At 42.9% G+C, this 27,073-nt stretch overlaps 1 protein-coding gene across 1 annotated transcript in view; it reads right to left on the bottom strand.

Moving 5' to 3' along the window:
- adcy7 (adenylate cyclase 7) overlaps nt 1–27,073 on the bottom strand; it is a 49,133-nt gene that overhangs the window by 21,638 nt on the left and 422 nt on the right. Inside the window, exon 2 of the mRNA XM_076078065.1 lies at nt 5,217–5,900. Coding sequence (XP_075934180.1) covers nt 5,217–5,381 — 165 coding nt within the window. The 5' untranslated portion in view covers nt 5,382–5,900. The remainder of the gene's footprint in view (nt 1–5,216; nt 5,901–27,073) is intronic.

Here is a 27,073-nt window from a genome sequence, read left to right as displayed (position 1 = left end):
AAGGTTTGCAGAATATTTACAACACTACAAGCTACAACCTCAAACACTGGTTTTAATCAACACCTTTAAAAGTCTCAACAAAAAACAAACATTAGGGGCTTCACCAAATTGATATACTGTAGGGCTGTTGTATCTTTTTGTCCAGTCTGTTATTTTGTCCACCTCTCTGGATATACATTAGAACCTGCTGTCAAATAAATAAAATGCTTGGTTATCTTTTCTAATCAGTAACTTATTGCTTGTGTTTCTGACTGATTAAAACTCTCTGAAAGTAAACCTGAGGTTCTAGACGGGTATAAGATGCACAGCCATTGATATCCATCAGCATTGAGGCTCATGTAGAGGTTTGTCTCTAAAATCTGTCTCTGCATCATGTCCTGTTTGCTCTAGGCCATCATCTTCCTGAGAGAGTTACTGCACAGTGAGAGGAAAAGAGCGAGGGAAAAAGATCCTGTGCATTTGTGTGTGTGTGTGTGGAAGCATGTCTGCGTGTATGTTTGTTGTGAATATTTGTGTGTACATACATGCATGAAAGTAACAACTATGTTTGTCCAAGCGCACATATGTGTGAGAATATCTTGGTGGAAGTGGGAGAGAGAGAGAGAGAGAGAGAGTGGGTGCCGGAGGGAGAGCACGAGAGAAAACAAGGGGTTAAAAGAGAGCTCAAGAGCGAGACAGACGCACAAAGTCAGTGTTAATAGATCTCTGCTCAGAGAAGGCCATCTCTGCATTGTATGGTGAGCTTTCTGGTTACCATGGCAGCGTTGGAAAAGGCCAGATCTCAACTAAAGCACTTTCTACTCCCTATGCAGCTGTGGGTCTTGACAAAACCTTCTTGTAGGCAGAACAAAACAAAAAAAGGAACAATTATTCCATATGAATAGATATATCTAGAATGTTCAAAGCATGGCATAGTATTTGCGTACTTTTCATTCGCATTCATGACATTATTTTATATGATATAGCACTCTTTCTGTATTTATGTCTGCGGTATCAGCAGGTTCTTACTCATAGACAGATTTGTTTATATGGATAAACAATATTTGGACAACAGTATGTCCATCATTTCTTTACACTAAATGAGCAAATGCTCCTGCTGTTCCTGCCAGTATGATGTGCAAATTCCTCACAGCTTTAAACACTGTATTTCTGTTAACAGTGAGGAATGCATCAACTACGAGACCATCAATTAAAGACAACAAAGGAAACGGTCCAAGCCGCAGTGGCTAAAAAATGACAAAAAAAACCAAGAGCCATGTTTGGAGGACACTGCAGTTTATAATGAAACATACACTCCACAAACACAGCTCTTAGAATCAATTTCAAGAACCCAAACAACAATACGAATCCTCTATCCAATCAGGGCCTGACACTGGTGCCACAAGTGGCACTTGAAACGTCGGCTCAGCCAGTTTTCCTCTCAGCGCTGCCGATTGGAGAGGAGTTACATAAGTTGACAGTGACTTTTTGACCCCCCCCCCCCCCCCCAACAGAAACCCTGCCCCTCCTTTGCATTTAACAACAGTGTTATGCAAGCTCCATCCCAGCATTCTCTCTGAACTGTTCTGTACCCCTGGCAACTGTGTGTGCGGGGAAGACGGCGAAGAAGAGGGAGGAGAAAGGGAATAGAGGGATGAGTGATGGTATGTCCAGTGATGGATGAGGTGGTTAGTTAAGTGAATTTTAAACATTTAGTGTCACAATTTACAATCTAGGAGTAACTAAAAGAAATGAGACAATTGCGGGACATACAACTGTGCGTTTGTGTCTGTATGAGCAAGAGACTAAATCAATGAGGGAGTATACTTGTCTATGAGGGAGGTAGCCATTTCAAAAGGAAAGGAATATCTTTAGTACAATGAAGAGAGAAAGGGAGTGTGCAGGGAGAGTCAGCAGCAACACAATAGAGGGAAGGGTACGATGCTTTTTCCAACTAGGGAAAGTAATTTAATCTCCGGTGACAGAATCTGTCAGTTCACTATATGAACCGCTGGACTGACTGAATGCTATGCTACCTGCCATCATGCCAACATCAACAGCATGTTGCCGATCTGCCAGAGTCAATATAACCTGCGTTTTCCTGTCAGAATCGCAATTACAGTCTCTACACTTTGACAGCTACATTGTTTTAACCACCGTGTTATGCCCAAGTCTTCTCTTGGTCCATTTTCTTCTATTCAGTTTTCAAATAAACCTTAAAAAAAAAGGGTTTTGGTTTTAAGCGCAGCAAGGTAGTGTATTTAGCATGGAGACATTGCCAGCAATAGAATAGAGTGCACCCCGTGTCTGCAGGCATGTCTTCCGTTGAAGTATTTTTCGAGCAAAACTTCCAGCTCCGGGGCTACCGTTCTGTAGCTCACCCCTGACCCCTGACCTCACTATGGAGAAAGGCAAGACGATGTCCTGACAGAGAAGTATCACCAGCATTATCAAACATGCACCTGGATTTGTTTAATAGATGCATTTCCAACCTGTCTCCTTTTCTAATCTTAGAGAAAGCAACTGAAATATGCCTCCTCTATTTTCGTGTCTATTTCAGCGATGTCCTCCTTCACATTCAAACAGTTACACAATCACTCACTCATTCACGCTTCTAGGCAGCTGCACGGGTAGTGAAGGGGAGTGGAGTGCATTATTTAAGTAGTTGTTGAGGGAGAGAAGAGTGTTTTTCATTTGTCACATTTTCACAGCCAACCTGGAGATTCAAACTGACCATCCAGTCACATCGTGCTTCTCTAAACATTAGGCAAATGCTGTTGTCCTAATGTGCCACATTAGTCCCCATACACTCCTCCCTGCACCGTCAAAGCAATATGAAAATGCTATAGGGCTGTGAATCTCTAAAATAATTCTCAATGCATCTTAATACTTGATTTCCATAATCTTTCCTAATGAAACAAATATTAGAAGCACCTCTCAATATAATGCAGGCCAGGACAACACCAACACTAACTATGACCTTAATGCTAAAACATATAATTGAATTAACACCTCCACATATAGAGAGCTGAAGTGACACCGGAGCTTCTGGGTCCTGGTGCAGAATTAAGGACACCTCATTCAAAACCCCATTGACATTTGTAACTACTCTGATAACTAACAATACAGCCTGTAACAACCTTTCTCAACATGTGGCTCGGTACATATGTTTAGATGAGGATGCTTTTTATCGAACGTTGTTGTTTATTCAATAGATTTGTGTTTTAGGAGCCTTTGACAAACACCATTTCCCATACGCCCTGGTCCATGAGTGAGTCAAAGGGTTGCGGCTAGCTCAGACATGTCTGTAATAGCAGCAGGACGGAGAGGAGGTTTTTAGACAGCAGAAAGTACAACTATAAAATTAGAGAGAAAAGAATCACGTCACTGCCCGCACTAATAGTCTTTTAATGGGAGCTGTAATATGTTCTGTTCTCACACAGTAAAATTTGTGTAACTTTGTTAAAACCACAACGTTTTCAATATAAACTTTAGTGGATGCAGATTTGTCTCATGGGAACCCCATGAACATGCCTCCCTTTTCAGAAAAAACTGATGAAAAACAGGTTAAACGAGAGACTTCACTGAGTTACAGAAGCTAGTGTTAAAGAGGCTAGCCCAGCCCAGGCATCATACAAGGAGCCAACAGTTGCATTGGATTGCATGAGAGTGCACTGGGGTATCTAAAAAGTGGCCACTGAGTGTACAATAGATAGATAGATACTTATAGAGGGCAGACATTTTGACATGTCATAGCAGGAAAAGTACAGGTGCGTTTTTAATTTAGTCGAGGCAGTGCCAGGGTCCTGATCAGGTCTTGACTTACTTACTTAAATCATGGATCAGAGCCATCTAATTGTTACACCCGTTTGTCCTGCTATGACAAGTTAAAATGTCTGGTGGAAGAAAGGCCTATTGAACTTAGTAATATGACATCTGTACAAAAGAAATACAACATACCATGAGAGAGGAAAACAGAGATTCACTGCCTACTTTAACTATGACCTGGGTTCTACTGTCACTACCAGGGCTGGTGTGTCACAAATTCTGAATTGATTTGCATGCAGCTGAATCACTCCATGAAGCCAATTTTGTCACTAGTTTCATAACGTACTAGCTATAGTACTCTGCACTAAAGTCAAACTTTAAATCATTCCACAATAAAAAGCATTGTGTTTAAAACACTGAAGCACAACAGTGAAGTTACGTGAATTCAGAATTGACTGAATTGACCAGGTTGTTCAGACTGTTGACTGTAACAAATGGCAACACCTTGACTTGCACCAACTATCGTCTTGTTGTGCCATTCCTCCAACCCTTGCACCATGTGTACTGCAAGCGCCCAAAAACACACTATGAAAACCGGCAACTCCACTAACAAAAAGGCACTCAAACATTTGCATCTCACTAAACTGGAAGGAGTCTCTCTCTGTCTGTCTGTCTGTCTGTCTGTCTGTCTGTACGTATGACTGTTTTCATGCCAGCTATTGAGATCTACAGGACATTTGTGTGAAGCGTTATGTAAACACTGTGTAGTGTACTGAGATGGGACCCTTATATACTGTTACACCGCCGAACAGCATGCTGGGTATAGCTTGCTCTCTGACGGTCTCTACAATATTAACGTTACATTGTGGATGAGTCGAGCGTTACAGCTCTCTCTTTGGTCGATGTGAGCTGTTGGACCCAAATAACACGTATACTCTGGCATTGCTGGGGGATGCGACCATGTCATGGCAGGTGCATCGCTCAGGACCAGTGTTGTGCATGAACGCGCTTGGTAAACTGAACGTATCCGTTTGCAATCAAAGCGCAATCAAAAGGAGCGGAGACAGACATCAGCAACTGTCTAATCTATATTGGCCTCCAATGTCTCTAAAGTCTTGACCAGCAAGGGAGTGTTGGTTGCGAGCACGTAGGTGGGGGTCTAGCTCACGCTCGTAACAGCACTGCACTCACGGGGACCGCACTAGTTCAATTGTGAACGGCGAACATGAACTAGTTCTATTTAATCTGTGTGAACTGAACATTGAGCTAGCTCTTGTGAAGTCAGAACTTGCACAACACTGTTCAGGACCAGAGGAAGTGAGGTGTCGAGTGTGAAGAGTGCGCCAGTATGATCAATACCTTAAAACACTCCATGATATTCAACACTCTACGTCACCAGTGTGAAATCTGCAAACAGAGCAAACATTTTTCTTTCAGTTTTGAACAAACATATGGATGTGAATACTCACCAGTTGGAGGGCAAAGAAGAGGATGAGGAGGATCCCACAGGAGAGCATGGAGAGGCCCAGCAGGAGCACCAGCGGCTGATACTGGCTGATGCAAGAGAATTTGCGGTACAGCGCCTCATTTTTCAGCTCCCGGTCGTTCAACAGGTACTTCCCCTTGGCTGGCATGGCTCACACTTCTTACAGAGGCATATCAGGTGTTAACACAGAGCCCGAGAGAGCAGGAGAGTGTGTGAGCCAGAAGTTGCTTGAGAAGGAGTCCACAGTTCTAGATCTGTTAAGGGGCCCCCTTTGCTAGCTCATGACACTCAAGTGAAACTTGTGTTTTTCCTTCGACGTGGCATCTTGAATGTTGTTGCTTCGTTGCAGCTCTCTTTACTAGTGGTCCTCTCTGTCTCTCTCTGTCTCTCCCCTTCGCTGGTCCCTTTGTGTCTTCTATCCTCTGTCTGGTGTTGGCAGGCAGACCTGCTTCATCCTTTGCCAGCTACTGTGCTGCTCCCTGCACTGGGTCGGAGTAATAAGCCTGGGGCTGGGAGATACGGAGAGGGGAGTTTAAGAAAGGGGAGGAGAGGGATAAGGAGGAAGAGCAGGAGGAAAGCAGGAGCTGGTGAGGGCAGCAACAAAGGTCATCAGTGATCCCACCAGGTTTCGGGATGTAATGGAGCGTTGAGGTTGGCAGCTCCACTCCTAAGAGGCAGATGGAAGGAGAGGAGGGGAGAGAAAATCATTTTACCAAAGATCCGGTAGCACACACACACACACACATTTTTTTTTTAATGGGCATATACAACAAAAAATATGGCTTAATTCATCTGAAAAGAAACCTGGCTATAACTTCTGAAAATGACTGTAAACAGGCACTACGTGTGACTCACTGGGAATATTGTGAGAGCGAGACATAAATATCGGGATCCCTCGATGAGCACATGCTTATTCATATCCGAACTCTCCAATTTCCACATCCCAGAAAGCCCCGTCTCCGTCTCCCCCAGGGTCCCGGCTCGGTTTGGCCAGAACATTCATAGAAAGCAGCTGTAATGATGAGACACACTGCTAATGAGAGCAGTTGCTTTGGAGCCATTCACCGAACAATACAACGTTGCGGAATGAACTTCCATACAGCCACAAACAACTTTATTCTCCGCCAGCTGAACTAACAAACAAGAGAGATCCGCAGCCAAGACGACGGCAATAAAAGGAGACGATAGACACGCAAACCAAAGAGAAGTGGACTTGTGGCTTAGCGGGTGGAAACATGAAATCCATAACTGTTCATCTGCATCATTGACAGATAATTAAATTGAAGGATGATCAATTTCCCATTCACAACAATCTAATCTGTGGTGACACTAATGCATGCAACATGTACCATTTATCCTCTTTCTACCCAAGAACAATACGTTAATTACGCATTAATACTACAGTGTCTGGGAGAGGAAACCAGGCAGGCTTTGTCAAAACAAACAATGTGATTATTTCTTCAAACAATGGAGCTGCAAGAAGACCTGATCATCACAAGATGCGGTCCGTAGACACCACAGAGACAGGGGCAAGTCTCTGTGGCGAGTCCTCCTGTGATTCCTCTGAAATTGCTGAGATTCTTAAATTTGTTCACGTATACAGCTCAACAACTAGAGAGGGCTGACTTTGCATGCGACTATCCGGTTCACGATCATAGGAGCTTCATATATTCATTTGGGTGAAGGAGGAGGAGGAGACACTGGCTTGAAGCTCAATAGAAACAACATGAACTTCGCACCGCTGTCGATAGAAACCTCATTTCCTCCAGTTGCTAATATCGCTGTCCCAGTGTGTATAAGGCACTGCTTCATGTTTGTCCCTCACATAGCAACTGTGACAGATGCTATGCGCCATAAAAAGAGAAAAGCAGAGCAGAAAAGGGCAAGACGTACACACACACACACACACACGTGTTGTGTTTTGTGTGAGGGAAAAGTCATCCGCAACGCTTCCATCTTGTAGAGATAAAATGCACAGTCACAGTAAGCGGTGTCATGAGTTTACGACCACTTTTAACTTTCCCTTCCAATGCCGACTCTGCTGGACAGAACGGCATCTAGCCGGCTCTCCCCAGCCTCCGATAATACGCCACCGGCAGTCTGAGGGCAGTCAAAGCAGGAGGGAGAGCAGGGAGGTGAGGTATCGCGCTGGTGAGGGATCGCGTCGTCCTCTTGCATCAATAAGAACCAGCTGGGCCGTAAGAAGAAAACCCTGAGTGGATGTTTACTAGCGTTTACACTGAGAGAATCATTTACCACATACCTACTAAATGCCAGGTGTAGCTCTTAAACCTGGGAACGACTGTAAGCAGCGCCGATGTCACTATAACATGTCATCACAATTGGAAGACAAAGCAGGAATAAATATGTGTATTTTATGACCACGTGGGAATGCACATGCAGGTAAAAACATTTGACTTGAAAAGCACAAGCAATAAAATGATCAAGTTCAAAGTGAAAACATTAAGTGACATCAATCTTAGGCACACGAAGCAGTTAAAACCACAACGGAGACAGTGCAGACCATATGTATCTGACAGGCACCGACAGCACACCTTCAAGGAAAGTACTTTTCAATGGACCACATGATGCGCTTTTGTCTTCTATCTGACCAGTCTACCTTTCTTCTTAGAATAAGTAAAAAAGGAACCATCAGCTGTTTCTTTCAGTATGATGGATCTCGTGTAGGTCATTTTTCCTTTAATCCATGAACAAATGTCAGGAATTTGATTGTTCCTTTGAAAGTGTCTGGCACAGTGATCAACCAGTCAGTGACAAGTCTCAACATGACCAGAAAACAACCTCAAGTGCAATAGCTAAGCCACCCTGCCCCCATGTTTGGCTTGTCACTAGTTAGTGAGTGGGTGATGAAGTTACACCATTGGTCAGTCGAGTTGGAGTCTTTCAAAATGAATAGGCGCGGCGAGGTTTCTGCTGGCAACGAGCCATCGTTTGATCGACTTCCTAAAAACCTACGCAGTTGTTGTTGCCGGGCAATACGTTTCTTAAGTCTTGTTTAAACCCGCACAAGACACTGGCCTCCAAAGATGGCGCGCTGAGTTACGAGTCTAGTCTAGTCCCTAAGGCGTTTATAATGAACACGTTCATGTGTATTCACCCTTGAGCCGGGAACACTGAGGCGAGCATCAACCTGGCTTTTAGCTCAAACCCCAGAAAGCCTAATTAGAGACATTAAGGGTAGCTCTAAAATATTGTTGGTATGTTCAGTATGTACAGAAAAGAGTGGCAGGTGTTTGGTCGAGCGCTAGAGAGAGTCACAGTGGACGCGTTCAGAGCAGAGCATAGAAGAAACTACTTGTAAAGTTGTCAAGTGGTGGTAAATGTATTATTTAGTTTCAGTTCACTAATCTATAACCTGGTTTCCTCAACGACTGAATACAACGAGGAAAGGAAGTGAAAAGGTTAATAAAATGCTCTTACATTGACGATCCAGGTCAGGTGACCCAGGGACTTCAGCATTTAAAAGGGTTCTTCTAGTCATTAAACAGCAATTTGACACTGCAAGACCTCTCATTTACCAGATGTGAAAGCTCCTGGCCCTGACGGGGCTTTTTTTTTATGCTCCAACTCTAAAGTTACCATGGCAAAGAAAAAGCAGCACCATAAGACCTGTGGTTGTGCTGGGAGAACAGAGAGCGATGTACGCTTCAATAGAGCCGAGTCTCTCAGAGAGCTCGGATGAATAGCTGAAACTGTGCGGCATTGAGTGCCAGGTCTTTTACTATGAAAGCTTGGCAATTGAGGGAATCACATAGCAGCCTTGTAAAACCGGCGTCGCTGAATCCTGGAACAGCAGCCATACAAAAACCGACTAACGTCATGGTGTGCTTCCTGCTGAGACGCAGGAATGTACAGACCCTTGTGTCAAAGAAAAGAGATGGTGAAGTGTAACAGACACCGGGATTGGCCTGTGTATTATGTAGACAGCTTTAGAAAAAACGACAGTGTGGCAATGATAAGCGTGGAAAAGCATGCTGGGTGGGATTTCATTAAATAGGCCTACAAGCGGGACACTAGTAAGTTACAGCAAGTTACTTTTCTTTATATTTTCAAAGACTTCAATCATTCTTTCATCATTGTTTACACTAAGTCATAATTTCTGTGGTTTTGCAAAGCACACTGCAACAATCTGGTTAAGTACTGGTTGTAGATTGAGCCACCTTTTTTTGTTTACTTATGCACCCTGATTAGCATGAGTAATTAAGGTTTACGGCAATATTGTTGTATACTCTTTCTTTTCACATTAATCACAGTGATCAAACGAAGATACGACAATATAAAACATGTGTGCTGCACACATGGGCACTGTTGATTTTTTGATGTATCCAGAATATACGTGGGACCCTTTTAATCACAATTACTATCTGCACTACATTAATCTTCGGTAGCCCTGGTGCACACACAAGTAGTCTGTTGAGCAGATGAGTGACATGTTTAGCCACCCAGGAAACAAAGCAGGAGTAGTAGGTATCTGCTGGCAGCCTTAGAAACACCAGGCGATGCCAGATGCTCAGCAAGCGGAGGAGATCTGTCAAGCAGCGAGATACAACGCAGTTCCTTTACGTATTTGGATGGCGACGCATTTCGTATTGTTTTGGCTCAGTACTTCAGCATATTAGACTTGTAGATGAAACATTGACTATGATGCTTGAAAGGGGATTAGTTATGATGAATTAATTAGAATTTTCCTCCCACCTGAGCCTGATTCAAGGCCGGGAGATTTTTTAGAAAATTTCAATGAAGCTTGGAAAGTTCCTCATTTGAAACCGCCATTGTCTGGGACATTTTCTGGTTGGATGCTGCCTGGGAACGGTCAATCCATTTTTCTTTATGCCAAGCAATCACATGGGTAATAAATATATCTCATCTACAAATCAGGTCAGATCTTCACCAAACCTACGCCCAAGTCAAAGCCCTTTCATGGAGAGCAAACAGGCAGCTCTCTTTCCCAAGCAAATCACTCTGCTTTTATGGCCGTCTTTGTGTTGGCATTCCATAAGCCTGGACCAAAACAGGGACAAAGAGTGACCTCTGGAAAAGAAAACGGTGAACAAGCCCATGCCCGTACAGATCCGGGGTTAAAGGTGATGCGGGTAAACGTCCGCTGGACCAAAGGAACCAGTCTTGTGGACATCAGCTGGGGAGCTCGTTTGTGTCGGTCAAGCATTCAAGTCAGAAAACACAGAAAAGTACTGTTTAATGTCTTAATTATCCTTTCACACGGTCAGACGTGTATGAACCCAACGAGAGCTCAATGCAAATTTAAGCCATTCATACGAGACAGGTTAATCTCTGGTTGTCACCGTTAGCAAAGACTTTCTGCAGTGTACTTTCATAGCTGCACTTCTTTGCAAAAACCAAGACTTACATTTAATACCCACTAAACATAGTCCCATAGTTCATTTCGCTTTCAATACTCTTACGTACGCTCCTCATCGCTCGCCCTCATGTGGCTTCTCTTGTTCTCTCTCTTTGTTTACATACTTTACATTTACTGGTGAAGACACCAGTAAATGTCCAACACATTATTGAAACCAGTATATAGCCCGTGATCTTTTAACCAGTGTCAATGGGGGCTTCTTTCTGAAGCCAGTGTGCAATTAGTCATCAGCAGCAATTTATTTACATGTGTGACCTTTACCATGCATTTCAAATAGTTGGAACTGATATTTGTATTGAAGATATTATTTGGCATTTTATTTTAATAGCCGAATGGGAAAGTACTACATGTGACGTTTCTGTTAATTCACTAAATTTCACAGCGTTAGAAAGGTTAAGAGGTTATAGAGGGCAACACTTTTTCAGTTAGTGTACTTTTGAGGGATCAATCTCCAACAGAGCAAAACTTTTATTTTAACCATTTTATATTTGTCTTGTTGATTTGATTTGAGGCTGTTCTTTTAAGCAAGACCAATGAGTGCATGGAAAAATAAAAGGGGGCGTGGGCTTATTTGTAAAATGGTTGTTGTTACGATATTGGAGGCACATCCCAGCTTTAAACATTCTTTAATACATTTTGCCATATTTTATAGAAACATTTGGTATATTTTATAGATAAGTCGAGACTCATAAAAGCTTACAACCCACACTGACAATGACGCAAGGGATTTTAAGAGATGGCCATCTTCTTTGATAGCTTAACTGAGAAACTGATTAAATTGCAGTAAAACATATGCCATGATGAAGCCATATTATATTACAAATATTAATACTTGCCATGATATAATCAGTGACTATGAAAGACCAAATTACCCTGGGTTATTTTTAGTATGTACATAGGACAAATTCTATCCCGGTCAGAATTGGGTTGGGGTCTAGGCCGCGTAATCTTGCCGGAGCTTTGCTATTCACAGAGCCTTTCAATAAACAGATGACTGATGTATGTACCACAATGCAAAGGGCAGATTAGATTAGGCCTCCTGTCCTTTCCCCATCTCCCCTCCTCCCCTCCCAGTACCGTCTACTGGTATTGAATTAGCCACATTCAAATGCCATTGCTTATAATAAATACAGGAAGTGCAAGCAAGAGCGCCATGTGCTCGGAAGCTGGCCGTCACTGCTTAAGTGTTTCACATTTACTTCCACAAACTGGAGCCGATTCGCACCACCACAAGTGAGACCATCAATTCTGCTGCTGGACACAAACTGCAGTCCAGAGAGGGATTTATTGATTTAAAGATACATAGAATTTTGATCTAAACATATCAGCCATGGGGCAAATCCAATATTAAAATAGATTTCATCGAGTTAGTCCATGCCATTTCCTTCTCGTAGGCCGTTTGGGTTTGAAAACACCTGCACACTCACAGAGGAAGACTGTTGTCCATCAGTCACCCGAGTCATCCTCGGCATGATGTCAGCATACACAATTAGACGAGGCTCAGAAGAAGTTTGTTATTCAATGACACAAATTATGGTGAAAAAGAATACAATTTATTTAACGTTATTTGGTAGCGAGAGGCCTCGCAAAGCAATAAACAACTAACTTCTTCAAGGGGAATTCTCTTTTCTCTGACAGATACTACCCTGGGATTTTACTGTCATGCTGAAGTCCTCTTTACAGGGCAAACTCTGAACCTTTGACTCAGAGTATTCTGAAGTATACATGTGGAATATAGTTTTTTTTCTAAATACTTTGTAGCTTTTTTTAATCCAGCTCAGTTCCACAGTATTTCATTGTGTGCTAAAATGATTACAGCATACAACACAAATGTATAATGTGCACACTGAAACATGAGCTTAAAGGAATGTTTTGCTTCTTTTTGTTGGATTTTCTTTTTGTCAAAAGACACATCATTTGGAAACAAACTTTGAGAAGAAAAACAGGATGGAAAGAATGTGCTACAATGAGAGAGACCTCTGTTTCCAGTTGGTGTAGCCAGCCACATCCCCTTTTTCAGGTTTCGTAACTGGACCTGCTTCATCCTGTAACTGTAGGGCCCCCTCTGCACGGCCAGCCTCTTCCGCCACCAATAACAAAACCATAATTATCCCCCCCCCCCCCCGAGTACGCCAGCCAGCCCAGCTTACTACCAGCAATGCCATTCAAAGAGAAAACCTCAACATCTGCAAGCAGAGAGCTGTTTACAAAGCTAAACAAAAACTGCAGCTTCAGATCAGCCTGATGATGGTTATTCTCCAGGCTTCCACAAAGCCCTGGCTGGCCATCTGGTGCATGTTTCCTACAATCTACTGTCATAAGTAGTGGTGTTTCACACTGCACATGCACCAACACAACTGCACTATTTGACCTATAGACTGTCAACCAGCATTTTGTTCAGGAGGATGAAAATCCTTCAAAACACCAGAATATGTGGAACATCAATGAGATTTGCTCTGCAACGTATAAATACATAGCTTTACAAGCTGCAGTGCTTCATGACCCTTTATGCTAGAGAAGCCAGGATTAAGTATTCCCCACATGCAACTGCCGCGGCATTAGAGGGAAATATATTCTATGAGCGATGGTCGCCCTCATTAACACACATTCTCCGTTATCTTTGGGAACTCCGACAATGGAGGCCCCGCCAAGAATGAGCAACACCGTCAGGGGCTTTCCCTGTTGTGCTGCAATAGTTTGACCTGCGAACCAATTCTTCTCTCTGCCCGTGTGTGACTCTCCGTGTCACCACCACGCCCTCCTCTGTCAGCTGTGATGGCTGACCTGCATCCTGTGGCTCGGCCACTGAAAGATGCAACCTTTGAATGGAAACACGTGGGAGAGAGGCCTCCTCTATTTCTGTCACTAGTTCTCATATGGGGGGGGGGGGGGGGGGGGTTTGAAGGGTACTGAATTATAAAAATATAAGTGATACATATTAAGAATAGCAGAATCTTTGACAGTAAAGTTTTACTCATGTGTAGCGGATTTACTCAGTAAACCATGAAGAAAGTTGAGTAATAACACAGTAATATGCTTTTAAGTGCAGTGGACCTTTGTCTTTTCTGACTTAAAATCGGTTCCAACCCGATTGTGTGTTTGTATACTCTGTCTGTAGATTTATTTTAGATTCTCAATATTAGCTCAGGAATGTTTGTACAACAGGGTGAGGCCTTGTTCCACACTAAATGTAAATTAGGTTAAAGGGGCAGTGCTTTGAACTCCAGATTGACAATGGAATTATATAATATCTATTACACAGTATCACAAGACAAATGGAAGGTTACCAATCTACTTAGTTTCATAGGTACTCTGTGACTGTGTGTGTGTGTGTGTGTGTGTGTGTGCGTCTACTGTATGCTTTACATTGTCTAGAAACCATTAAATCAAAAGAAATTTGGCATGTTTAACCTAAATTATACCACGTCGGAGCGGAGTCATTCATATTATGACTCCGCTTGCATTGCCAACATGTGCTGTTGATATAAAGTTGAATCAAACATTAAAAACACAAGATGTGACTTTTTTTTTTTAAATCAATCTTGATGTTTGTAGTTTTATCAGTAATTTAGTCTGTTGGTTCTATGAAGAAATCCCCACAATAACCAAAGGTTGAAAAGTTCTGTCTTTGTTGATCAATGGAGTAATTCTGGTCACATTCCTACAATATTCCAACAATGTTGAACATTTTAACGAGGTAGGCTCTTCATGGACAACACTGACTGGTAGCATTTGGCTAAATGCTTTTCTATTTCTTGTAAAACTGATATAAGAATTCAGAGAGTTGTTCTTTTGTATTCCTGCCGTGCTCTTTCTATTTTCATGCATCATTTCTTCCACAAAACAGCGATTCTCGTACTGGCCGATCTGATGTCCAAATACAGTGTGCATTAGAATGACATTAGACGAAAGCTTTTGAGGGGATTAAAATTCCCTGGGTGAGTCCATGCTCAGACTGTGACATCATCCTCAGCGACATTTATTCTTGCGTTAGGATATATCAAATGATTTGGCTGTGATTGCAATTCAACTCGTTGCTACATCTCAGGCATCTCTCTACATCTCTCTCCTCTCTCTTCCTGCGGTCTTCAAGGTCTCCAACAGACGCATTGGCAAACAGAGTGACAAAATATTATGTAAATAAAAGTTAGCTTGGATTAAAACACAGCAAGGCCATACCTTTCACCTTTTAGCAAAAGCAACACATTCCAGGATTTAGATGAAAAGGATGAGCCCAATATTTGAGAGTCTGACTTGATTTTCAATTCAAAATGCAAAGTTCTTGTGTAGGTTTGCATTTAAGCAATACATACTGGAAGCATCTTATGGATAGAAAAGGCTAAGAGCCACAGCCATGGTGCATGTACAGTAGGTTCAGTGTTTTGCTTTTTTTCCACGTCGGGTTATTTTCTTTACTTCAGCTTCAACATGTGCAAAGCTCCAAATGTGGTGGTTTGCCGGGGAACATCCTCATAGACAAGAGGCCTCTTGCAAACTGCTTTTAACACTGTGCAGCAATTGTTCATGCAGTGATGGTGGGTGGGAAGCCAGGAAGGATGCACTAGCACGTTGTTAGTCAAAGCATCCGTGTGCAGAGGAGAATGGAATCTAGAGTGAGTAGTATGAATCTTTGTACACGTAACTGTACTCGCAGCCCTGCAATTGCATTAGTGTCAGGGGGTCCAAGGGCTCCATAAAACAGGAACAACTGCACACAACAAATGCTAACAACACAGAAATAATTTACAGTTAAAATGTTATGAGAATGTGCATGTAGTGGTTTAATTTGCCTTCAAGTACGTACTTCTTTAGTGCCGACTCTGGACGACAGTGGGTGAGCCAGCAGGGAGGAGTCAGCTGTTCTGTATAGGCTAAAAGCTGCCTGGCCCTGACTCACACATAGAGGACCAGTGAGTGTTGTCAAACACCCTCTGTTCACACATCCTCACGCACACTTAAGTACGCTACACACAATACAGCCGGAGCCAAACAACACAGTTCAGGCACAGGCCTTGATGGCAGCCAACACTAGAGGGGCGATGTGACAAGACGTCCGGCGACACTCCCATCCCTAAAAACAAAACTTCACCTTGAGGCACACACTTAAACCCCCAAGTGTCCCAGCAACATTGCTCAGAGGCCAATCGGTAAAACACTTCGATGGCTCAGTGATCAGCAGTGTTGCATCGCAGTGTTGGGTTTCCTTCCACGTCAAAGTACAGGCACGTTAGGCGTTAGATATTATGAATACTCCAGCTGCTACCCTTGATCAGGACATGAGCTTCAGAGCTGGTCCACAGGCACTGAGCTATGACTGCTGGATGATTCTAGTTAGGATAGGTCAAATAGACAGGACACATTTCCCCGTAGAGGTATTGAACAGTTTGAGTTTCACTTGAGCTTAACATTTAAAAACCCAACCGCCATAAGAAAAAGGTCCACTGAGTGACTCCCTGGTGTAAATATGGGGAATTGCATGAACAACTGTGCTGAGAAAAATAACATGGGAAGAGAACTGCTGACTGTATGCGCTATAAGTGTTGCATTGGACGGCACATTCTGCTAAGCCTTCAATTACAGCTGTGCAGCAGCAGAGAGGTCAGACGGTGGGAGTGACGCAGAAGGAGCACAGAGGGATCTCATTACCTCAAATGCCTCCTGGGAGCTATGGATGACTGGAGTGGAGGGAGCCAGAGGATTTAACTAACAGCATTGTTGTCTCTCTGCCGAGTGTCTACATTAGCACTCTTACCGTTTGTGTTCCTGTCCTTCCCTTTTCTTACAACTCACCAACTGGTGTTAGTCGAGCCTCCTTACTTTCACCTCCCAGTGGTCGCTGGACCGCTACTCTACGTGACTCTCAATGGAGGCCTTGTCTGTGTCAGCCGTACAGTACGGGGCATGACTGGAGTTGCACGTTTTTTAAAAGGCCACCCCCCCTGTGTTTTGCCACTGCGAGCCAAGGAATGTGCAGGGAAGCATCACTGTCGAAAAGACGCACAGTTACAGTTAGGAATGTCTGCAGGCAGCAGCACCCTTCCTGGGGTTTCTGTGGCTGAGTGGGAAGAAGAGTTGTTTTGGCTAAGTTGGGTGAAGGCGAAGTCACTCCCACTTGGTTTCTCAAAAGGAACTGTCTGGAGATGACTGGCGTTTCACTGCAGCCCCTCCCAAATATGAGTCACACTCTCTGTGCTGCGTATAGAGAAAGTCATCCAGGTGTGAAGAACTCAATCCTATGTGTTGAGGATATGACCCCAACGAGAACCAGAACCAGAACAGATGATTTTATTTGTATATTTAACAGAAAGAATGGATAGTTCTTTTGAACTCCAACACAGGCCAACACTCGCTAAAAACAATGCAGATTCAAATAGTCGAATTGTCTAAAAATCCAATGAAAATACTTCAAACCTTGGTCCCCCAAGTCTTCCTGACTCGTCTGTGGCTGTCATTTGTTCCTCCTGAAGACATCAATGTTAAGAAACAAAGGCTAAAAAAGAAGGCAAAAAAAGGCTAAATAATTTCCAGCTGTACGTTACTCAAACCGCAGTAAAAAGTGCATTTCGTATTGTTTTCAGTCATATATTTGGAACGCTGGTGAGACTTCACGGTGACTGAACAGTGTATGTCAGATAAACTACAGTGCTCATGTTCATTGCAATGAAGGTAAATGTCCCCGAGTGCAAGAGTGCGGCTCACTGATATGCTTTGAACAGGTTTTTGAACTGAGAGGAATAAGCTACATTAGGCTTTGGATACAGACAATGCTTGTTGGGTCAATTTACTGTTGGTTTAATTATTTGAATGTGATAAGTTGATAATAAAACTATACAATACCACCAGACTCATCCTTTAATTCTCACGAAATCTGTTCTAGACTGTATTTAGTAGAAGTTCCCCTTGTTAGTTAGATATAGTTTCAAACCTGCTGCTGAACGAAGTGCAACCACTGCCAACAGAAACCACTTAATCAAATTGAGCAACAGAGAAATCCAAGGAAAGGCATAACTGTCAACTGATTGTTGCCAACCTGCATCACCCTTAGTTAAACGCCCCCCCCACACACACACACACACACTGCTACTCCATTAACCTGTCAGAGCTACCATGGAGCCCACACTCACTGCAGTAACTGAATACATATTATCTAAAAAAAACTAATAAGCGATTTCAGAGAGAAGCAGACAGACGGGTCTGCAGCAGCAAACACAGGTTGAACAGATAGAAGCTGAAGCCCAGATCACAGTGTAACAGTGAACCACCACCTCACCTGGCAACCGAGACAGAAGACAATGATGTTGATGAACAAAACTGTAAAATCAGGTAGGTGGATCTTTATTCACTGCTACGATCATTACAAAGCATGTGTGTACATTCGGCATACTCTGCATTACCGTCTAAAAAAAAAAACGAACAATATAAAACGTAGCATGTCTAAGCAGCCTCTGCAAACTTGTTGCAGAAGTGCGTGTGTCTGACTGTCAGTTATTCAACAGCAGATTGCGCCACGTTCGTAAGACAGGAAGTTTCAGAATATTTTAAGTAAATGGTACAATTGTATTCCTCCCACTCTGTTTGCACTCTGTGCCGGTGTACTTTCCTTTCTCTCTCTCTCAGTTTTTTCCTCTTAAATTTCTCCATTTCTACAGAGCTCGAACGTCAAACGTGCTCACAGCTTTTCAACGCTCCGAGAGCGAAGGCCAGCCGAGCCCTGTGACATGCAGTCGACCGCACACCGCCTCACTTCCTTAGCGACGGTGACTCATTTCCCGAACAGCGCAAGCAAGGACAGCTTCATAAAAGGGGAACCTGCACAATTAGTCAGAGATGGATGCAGTTATGAAAGCAACCCTTGATTTGAAATTACGACAGGGCAAACAGTGATCTAGTTAGGACAGATAAGCACAGATGCAGATAGGAACCAAATATGTATTATTGATTCAAGGACACGTGGTCTCTGCCCTTATGATGAGCACTAAGTGTCTCTTAAAAGGCTGTGAAAGTGAAATCCTCCTCTTGTATACCGACAACCTGACAAATGAGAGGGATGTAGCCTCAACACGTACATTTCTGCTCAGCAAAAGCTGTTTTTTGTCCAATTCTTGTATCACCTGGAAGTGAAGAGTGGCTAGCTAACCATGATTCATTAATGAAAGAGCATCCGTTTGACTACATCTGAGCCTTAAGCTTTGGGTCGCTCCACTGGACCCCTGCCTCCAAATGGTGACGGCAGTAGCCCGTGTGACAGCCTCACAAAAGGATGCACTGACTGTGTGTGTGTGTGTGTGTGTGTGTGTGTGTGTGTGTGTGTGTGTGTGTGTGTGTGTGTGTTGGGTGACACAGCAGCAGAAACCAGATCTTTCAAAGGCAGCTGTTGCCATAGCAAAGTCAAAAGGGTGCCTCAGCAAAAGGAGGAAGTGAGACAATTTTCTTATAATTTTCTTAAATAAAATGATGAACCATCAAACAAACAAATCCTAATGCAATTCTACAAATCTTCTTGTAAATGTCACTAACGCGCTCCCTGTAATCAGTGTGGGCACGTCTGCACTTCAATGATAAATGCTACAAAAACCAGAGGACTAGTAGTAAAAGCTGTCGTGTCTGGGGTTACTGACACGACACTGTTTAAGATCCTCCTAAAAGAACCAACTCAAAACTATATATCACCAATACCGCAGGGCCAAATTCTCCTCAAACAGGATGATAGTGTCATAAATTCATGTCTTTTTCTCCATATTGTGGATGCAGTATAAATGGTGCAACAGGTTAGCCAGTGATTCTTCCATAAATTGTAGAAATTGATGCCAGTAAACTGCACATGTGCTCGGGTTCAACCTCCCTGTGGTGCTTTACAGCAATCTGACAAGTGAGACAAAATATCTGCCTAATAGGTTTGGTAAATCCAGTAGCCCACGGATGAAGGACGCACTTGCAGCTGTTGAGGAAACTATTTTTGTTTTGTAGTCTAAACATGAAACTAAACGAGAATGGACATGATTTATTTATCTATTTAGTTTTGGTAGATAGCGTTTGGCGTTCCCCAGGTTAACTTCTTTCCATACCTACAGGTCAGAGGTTTGGTCAAAAATACACCTAAACTGCTTGTAAGTCGACCCACTGAGAGGAGGTGTGGTATCTATTCTATACGAGACAGTCCATGCAGTCCCATCTGTTCCTTAAACCACTCGAAGGTGTGATGGGAAGAGGAGCCGGGCTCAAAAACATCTGAAATGTCTCGACAGTTGTCAATTGGTCTAGTTTATTCCTCATCAATATACATCAGGTACAGGCTAATAGAGTTTATAGTACTTCACAGGCTCCTTCGGAGAAACAAATTCACAGAGAAGTCTTTTGTGCACCCACAGCCATATGTTTTTGTCCTAAGGTTTTTAAGAGATTTGAATTCCCTTTAAAATGCAGCATATGTGGCACAATTATTGATCTCAATCCTGTGGCGGCCATGTTCGGGACGGTCCCCGGGGACAAAAAAATAACCACTAATCAAGCTATCGACGACTCACCTCATAAACACAGCTGTCATTAAGGAGCGCAGCACTGCAGCTCCAGCAGACTGAGGTCGACAAAACCCAATAAAGCTCGGTAAAGAAAGGAATTTCAAATCGGCTTCATTTTAGCCGACACCAAGCCATCAAAATATGCCGGAATCGAGCCCGACACCCGTTCTTACGGTCGGCTCGGGACATCCTGTATACGATTATCTAGTGCAGTTTGAATTGGGCCCTCCAGCCTCTATCCAGCACATGCCCCTGTTATCTTAAGGTCTCCACTGTATTCGTTTGATAGGTCATCTATCAGAGAGCCAATCCCGGCTAATCACACATTAACCAGCCGAGCACAATGAGTGGCTTGTTGAAGCGGCGCAGTGACATGCAAACGGACACAACACAGCGTCCACTGAGTGCAGACCATCTATGTACCAGTTAAATAATGTCCTCGAAAATCCTAAAAAAGGGACAAAATGGAAAAGACTCTTCATGGCCGGGAGCTGTTTACCGGCTGTACTGCACATTCCTCTTTTCATAGTGTCCTCGGTTACTAATGTCTTCTACAGGTAAGCTGTGTTTTTTTTTTTTTGTTGTTCTAAAGTGAGTTCTGCAAACTCTGTGTCTCAATGGCACTTCTCCAGATGGGATGCTCTCATAAGCATTGCATAATGTCCTTGAACCACAGCAAGCACAAGCAAAAAGAAACAGTGGAATTGAAATGGTGGGGGGGGGGGGGGGGGCGGCGGCGGCAAGACACCCACACATCTGCACCATCCGTACTCAAACCGGCTGCAGGGTATTTCAACCGTCGACACAGCACTCGATCTACAAGTGAGCCACGCGAGGTTACTCCGTGTGCATCCACGAGGCTCAAACGCATTGTATATATCGGATCCCAGTGCATTATGGGGCACATCTGAATCCGATGTTTGATTGATTGCATCTTGTTGGTTATAAATAAATGATTCACATCGAGTGTGTGCAGACACTGACATTTTCTCACCAAGCTGCTGAAGGCAGATTGTAATTAGTGTTTTCACAAAAGGGGGCTGTGGGCGGGGCTCCCAGGAAATGGAACAATTTAACGGACAATAGGGTGAAGAGGCATTTCTCTAATGGCACTCCACAGCATCCCATCTCAGTGCCACTGAGCCTCGGGCACGGCCTTTTATGGCCCCTCGAGAGCTTTCCTGAGCAGAGATACATTAGCAGTCTTGAAAAACGTGGGACTGAAAATTACAGTTTACGTGGTGTCAATAGAATATAGGATGAAAAATACAATACATAGTTATGCATACACAGAGTGCTATAGTGCTACCATTTTGTAGCATAAGACAGCTGCCTAAAACGATGAAAACTTGATTTCACATAATTTCCTTAATTGGGCTTCCATCTCGTTTTTTTTCTTGTTTACATGAACTTGGAGGGGTAAGAAAGTCACGATAAATTCAACTAAACACATTTATCTAGATCTGCTCACTCATAAGAATATAACAATGGCACTTGAACGTACAAGACTGTTGTTGTGAGGCAGTATTTCTCCTCAACGATCATCATTAATATACTCCATACTCAGAGTGTAGCAGAGGACACACAGGTGAAGTGAAGACAACGTCGACAGTATCGGTTACAAAAAGGCTCGCTGATGAAGGCTGACCAGCTGACGGATTCTGTGTTTCCAGCTGAGGATATTAGGTTAAAACCGATCGGTGGCGCCGTTTTGGCCTCTTTGTTTTACTGGAAAGTGACGTAATGTCGCTCCGGTGTGTTTTACATGGAGTGCAATGCGCCACACTCTGTTGCAATTGCTTTTTGAATGCTACATTGCTCGTCAGCAATGGGTCATGTGGCAACTTAGGAGGCAATTTGGCCTTGTGTGCTCTGATTAGTTTGGCAATTTAGTTAACACACCAGTCATTTGGGAGGAGGACATAACAGTAAAACTACTTTAAAAGGGTGTCGTGCAGCGGATCTAATTCATGCCGATGTGGAAAGTGGTGCATGTGGATTTCAAAAAGTAACTCATAACTATTTGGGAAAGTAACTGATAAGTGTTAAATTTGAGAACGAAAATGTGGTGTGGTGGTAGGTATGAGTGAGTGTGTCACAGGACTAACGCATACAAGTACCGTCCATTCACATCCACACCTAGGGGCAATTTAGAGTTTCCACTTGACTCCCACCCTGTGCACTCGAAGAAACCACACACACACACACACACACACACACACACACACACACACACACACACACACACACACACACACACACACACACACACACACACACACACACACACACACACACACACACACACACACACACACACACACACACACACGATCCAATCTCCACACATGCCAACCACTGAATCACTGTACTGCCCCTCGGGATATTCACTTCCTTGGAAATCTTGTTTATACTTTCGCTAATTGGTGCTTTTCAAAAATCAAGTCATAGATTTGTCTCACAATATGTTCAATGGAAAATTACTAGCCGGGTGTTGGACCATCCGAGGACGGGACTGACTATTCTTTCCACACTTAGTTATGATTATCGAGTTTTTGCTGATTCTAGCAGCATGAATTTGCATGGTTGCAAACTGACAAAGAGTATTGTATGTAAAGAGGTCAAAGTAAGAAAAATAAGCATTCAACAAAGAGAGAAATAAAACAAGTCTGCTCAGACTCCATTCGACAGTTGAAACAGTGAGATCGGGTCAACGACAGAAACCTTTGAACTTTGAGGGACTTCAGAGAACTCGCTCCCAGTGGCCTCCTGCTCGTGTTACTCGTGTTTCTTCAGTACGGATTGGAAGCTTCCTACCATTTCACAGCACAATAATGAGGGAGGTCCTGGGAGTGAGAGAAGGAGAGAGGCATCACCCAAAATAAAAGGTCATCTCCAGCCTACACCCAAGCCTCACACACAGAGACCAGCGGGTATTGACACGAGGTGAGGCTCCCTTTAAATAGATCAAACAAGCTTAAGCAGTGTAAAAACAAATCGGTGGAAATGAATCACTGACCGATGATCTGAAGATCAATGTGTTTGCTCCGTTTCTACACCTGTATTTACATCCTCGCCACGTTAGAACTCTGACGAGGTGTTGTCAAAAGCGCGTTATGAACGTTGCGTCAGAAATAGTTTTGAGGTGATGTGTGTAGCTAAAAGTGGACCTCTGTGTCTTCTTAAAATGCTGAACTACGACATCTCGATATCACTTTGTACAGGACACATGTTTTCGTTTTTTTTTGGTAAGTTTGATGTCTCTCTTAAGTTGCATTGACAAGGCAGCACCGGTAAAGAGAAACATTCTAACATGCATGTCAAAGGCTGTGCTGAGGAAGGATTAGTGCTGATCTCTGGCTGGAAGCACCAGAGTCTGAGATAATGAGTCCGATTAGTCCCCAGCGAGTGTTCCAAGGATTAGCACACTGTCCACCAAGGGGAACCTTTCGCATGTCAAGCCCGAGGACGAGAAAGAGAGCAGAGAGTCTGCTCCAAAGTGGATGAGAGGAAGTGAGGATGAAAGATGAGAGACAATTAGAGAGCTGATGGGAGAGAGGGGAGAAATAAGTGAAATCATGAGCTTTATGAGTGGCTTGAAGCCTTCACAAAACATCATCATGGGGTCTAATAACATCAGAAAATGCCTGTGATGCGAGCAATCCTACCTCTGTTTGTGAGAGAGTTTAGAGAAGACAGAGCTCCTCTCTTCAGCAGGGGACAAGGTTCAGTAGGTTTGATTCTGTGACGCAACACCCTGATGCACACACGCCATCATCCTTCACAGAGCAGATAGTTAGCTGAAGAGCGCGAAAGATACTGAAAGCGGTACAAGAGAGAGTGCGCGTCTGTCCGCCTGACAGATGGTGTCAAACCGTATACTTCTAAAGAAAACCGATAAGAAGTCGCGTGCACATTTCCTGTAGAGGTTCTCCATATTTCCTGTCAAGGTCACTGTAATTGTCAAGCGCAGATCGAGACTGTGTGTGCACTGAATGCATGCGTGTTAGCAGATGTGTGTGTGTGTTTAGGTAAGCCACACAAGTCAGTAGCATTCTGTTGAGCACCAGTGACGGTGTACAAAAGTAACACATTTCAGGAGTTTGTTTCGTATAATTAACAAAAAATGTATTTATTTATATATATTTTTTTAATCGGTCTAGAAAAGAAAAGTACGTTATTAATCAAGGCCAACGCCTGGTGAGATAAACAATGCACCAAAAGGATAATGATGATAACGATTCCCAAATCAATGCACATAAGTCCACAAAAGCCTAAATAATCCGATTAATTTTGTCCCAGGGACTCCAAATGCTTTTTTTTACTATGGCTGTGACATAACAGTGCAGGCAATTAAAATGTAATCTCAAAAAGGAAAAGATCCTCTAAAAATAGACGCTCCAGTTTGGACAACCCTACTGACAGACCCTTGAAAGTCCTCAAACCTCACTTTGGGAACCACTACTTTATGCCGTCTGCCCGGTCCGCTGAGGCTGCATGACGGAGGCAAAAGAAAGAACAAAAAAACAACTCCACCACTGGTTATTAGGAGACTCGTCACACAACAGCGACGAGCATAGCGTCACTCTAAACACTGCAGATCTGTCCCAGGGTTTTTTGTTTGTGTGTGCGTGTGTGTGTGTGTGTGCACGTGCGTCTCTGCTGCACAACCCCTTAACAGACGATCCCTGTCCAGATCCATCAGTCTGTGAAATGAATCTAATAACATGCACAATCACATCATTTCCGAATGACATACATCGCAGCGTCACAATGGATAATTACACAACGATGGCAAATGCCAACGTATGATGGCGGCTTTACTATGAAAGGGCTGATCAGCTGATCCAAGACCCAGAATATGTAACCCCAGCCTCCTGTAGTGTCGCTCTGTAGCCTATTATACTCAAAACAAATGCGCTCCATAACTCAAAATCAATGCCCTGTTTTCCCTCTCACTTGATTTTTAACCCTATGCATTTATTATTATATATATATTTTTTAAATCATAGATATTTGTGACAAGCCAGTTATATTATACTCGCTTTTTTTAGTACATTTCACTTAATATTTGGTGCCGGCTGGAAAACAAAAGTGATGAAGCTCTGTCCACATCACAGAGCTACTGGGCCGATAAACTACCTCCATTTACTAGGGCAGAACTGACAGAGGGATTAGTGATGCAATCATCCAAATGATAAACACACACACACACACACATCACGGCTGTCATCCTTAAAGCTGTTTGCTCAAGATTAATAGCATGTTTGCGCTAAATTCCTCGTTTCAAATTTGCAGAGACTAGAAGAATGAGAAATGTTTAAACGCTGGGATTAGATGATAAGTGTTCTCCTGCCACTATAACGCAGGGCACATAGATACACGCATGTGTCATAGTGTCGCCATCTTCTTAATCAGCAGAACTGCATTTTCTAGTGAAGAAACGGTACTTTATGTTTCCACAAGATATTTGTGCAGCAATGCAATCTCTTGTCCCCCCCACTAAGAGAAAAGCCCAAAGACTTCCTTTCATCCAGTGTTTAAACTACACGATGATATCAGGAACGGTCCACTTTACAGCCCATTTAGGAAACGTTACAGACAAGGAACTGAATGGGAGAATCGCTGGTGTTTAAACTAGGAGCAAAATTGACTCGTACTAATATTTGGCCTACATATTATGCCCCACGTTATTACATTAGAGCCGCAACGGTTGAGCAATCAATGTGTCTATTTACATAAACTTAATCAGCAAATATTATCTGTTAGTACTTCAGTATAATTTGGTTGCATGCAGACACAGCAAATGAATGATTGCTCTGCAAAAATCCAGCCATAATAATCTCTGCTCCTGACATTATGTCTGTCGTTCTCCTCCACGACAACCAGACAAACCCATGATGTGTTCACCTCTGAGCTAAACATAAAACCATGGCTCTCAACAGCCACGGTGCTGCCATGAAACAAACATTAATCAAACAATAGCTTCAACAGAATATTGTTGACAGGGAGGTCTCTGGATTATCCACAACAAATACTCAATTGAACCCTGTTTTATTGGGGAAAGACACACTAGGGTCAGACTGTGCATGATTGCTTTAACTCCACTTGTTTAACAATACATTAAAGGCGTCTGTGGAGACATGACTGAAGGGAAGACCAGCTGCAGTAAAATACTGTCATTTCTATTGTTCAAAACGTGTTGTTTCATGTGGTACATTTGATTTTTTTTGTTTTAAGAGACTACCATACTGCCTCTGAAAAGAGAAGGTGCAGACACTCATTGGGAGGTGCTCGTTCCAGGAAGAGATATGATCTTTAATTTTATTTAGCATCTCAGACAGCACCGCAGCACTTTTGCATACTTGTAAAATAGATTTTATTTTATATATATATATATATATATATATATATATATATATATATATATATATATATATATATATATATATATATATAAACCAAGTCACTGACAAGAGACAACACAAGATGAGTGATAGATTTAACCTCAATGTCAGTGTTTCAGCCCACCACGAACATCTGAAGAAAACTCTTATTTGCATGAATACAATGAACATTAACATTGTTTCACACGTGTGTTCTACTCAATCAGTGGCTGAGATATCTCAGACTTCATTTGTGATTCATTCATAAAATAACGTTACATAGTTACGTTACTGTCAACCCGATGAGGAAGGGGGGGGAAAAGACAAATTGACTGATTTCAACTCTTATACCAGCCTTTTGGTTTCCGCTGATTGCGCACAGTTGGGCCACTTATCTGGTGGCAATATCGCCGGACAACTCATCGCCACATTGTAGGGGAGAAAAGGCAATTCATCAACTTCAAAGCTCCAGGTTTAACTTAACGACAGCTCTGTTCCGGCGAGTCAGAGTCACGTTCAGCAGCCTCGCTTCGAC

This window comes from Anarhichas minor, unplaced genomic scaffold (assembly GCF_050575085.1).
Source record: "Anarhichas minor isolate MPS153535 unplaced genomic scaffold, ASM5057508v1 ptg000062l, whole genome shotgun sequence".
Lineage (NCBI taxonomy): Eukaryota > Metazoa > Chordata > Actinopteri > Perciformes > Anarhichadidae > Anarhichas > Anarhichas minor.
Note: the sequence above shows the minus strand (reverse complement) of the source record. Positions and strands in the feature narration are given on the sequence as shown.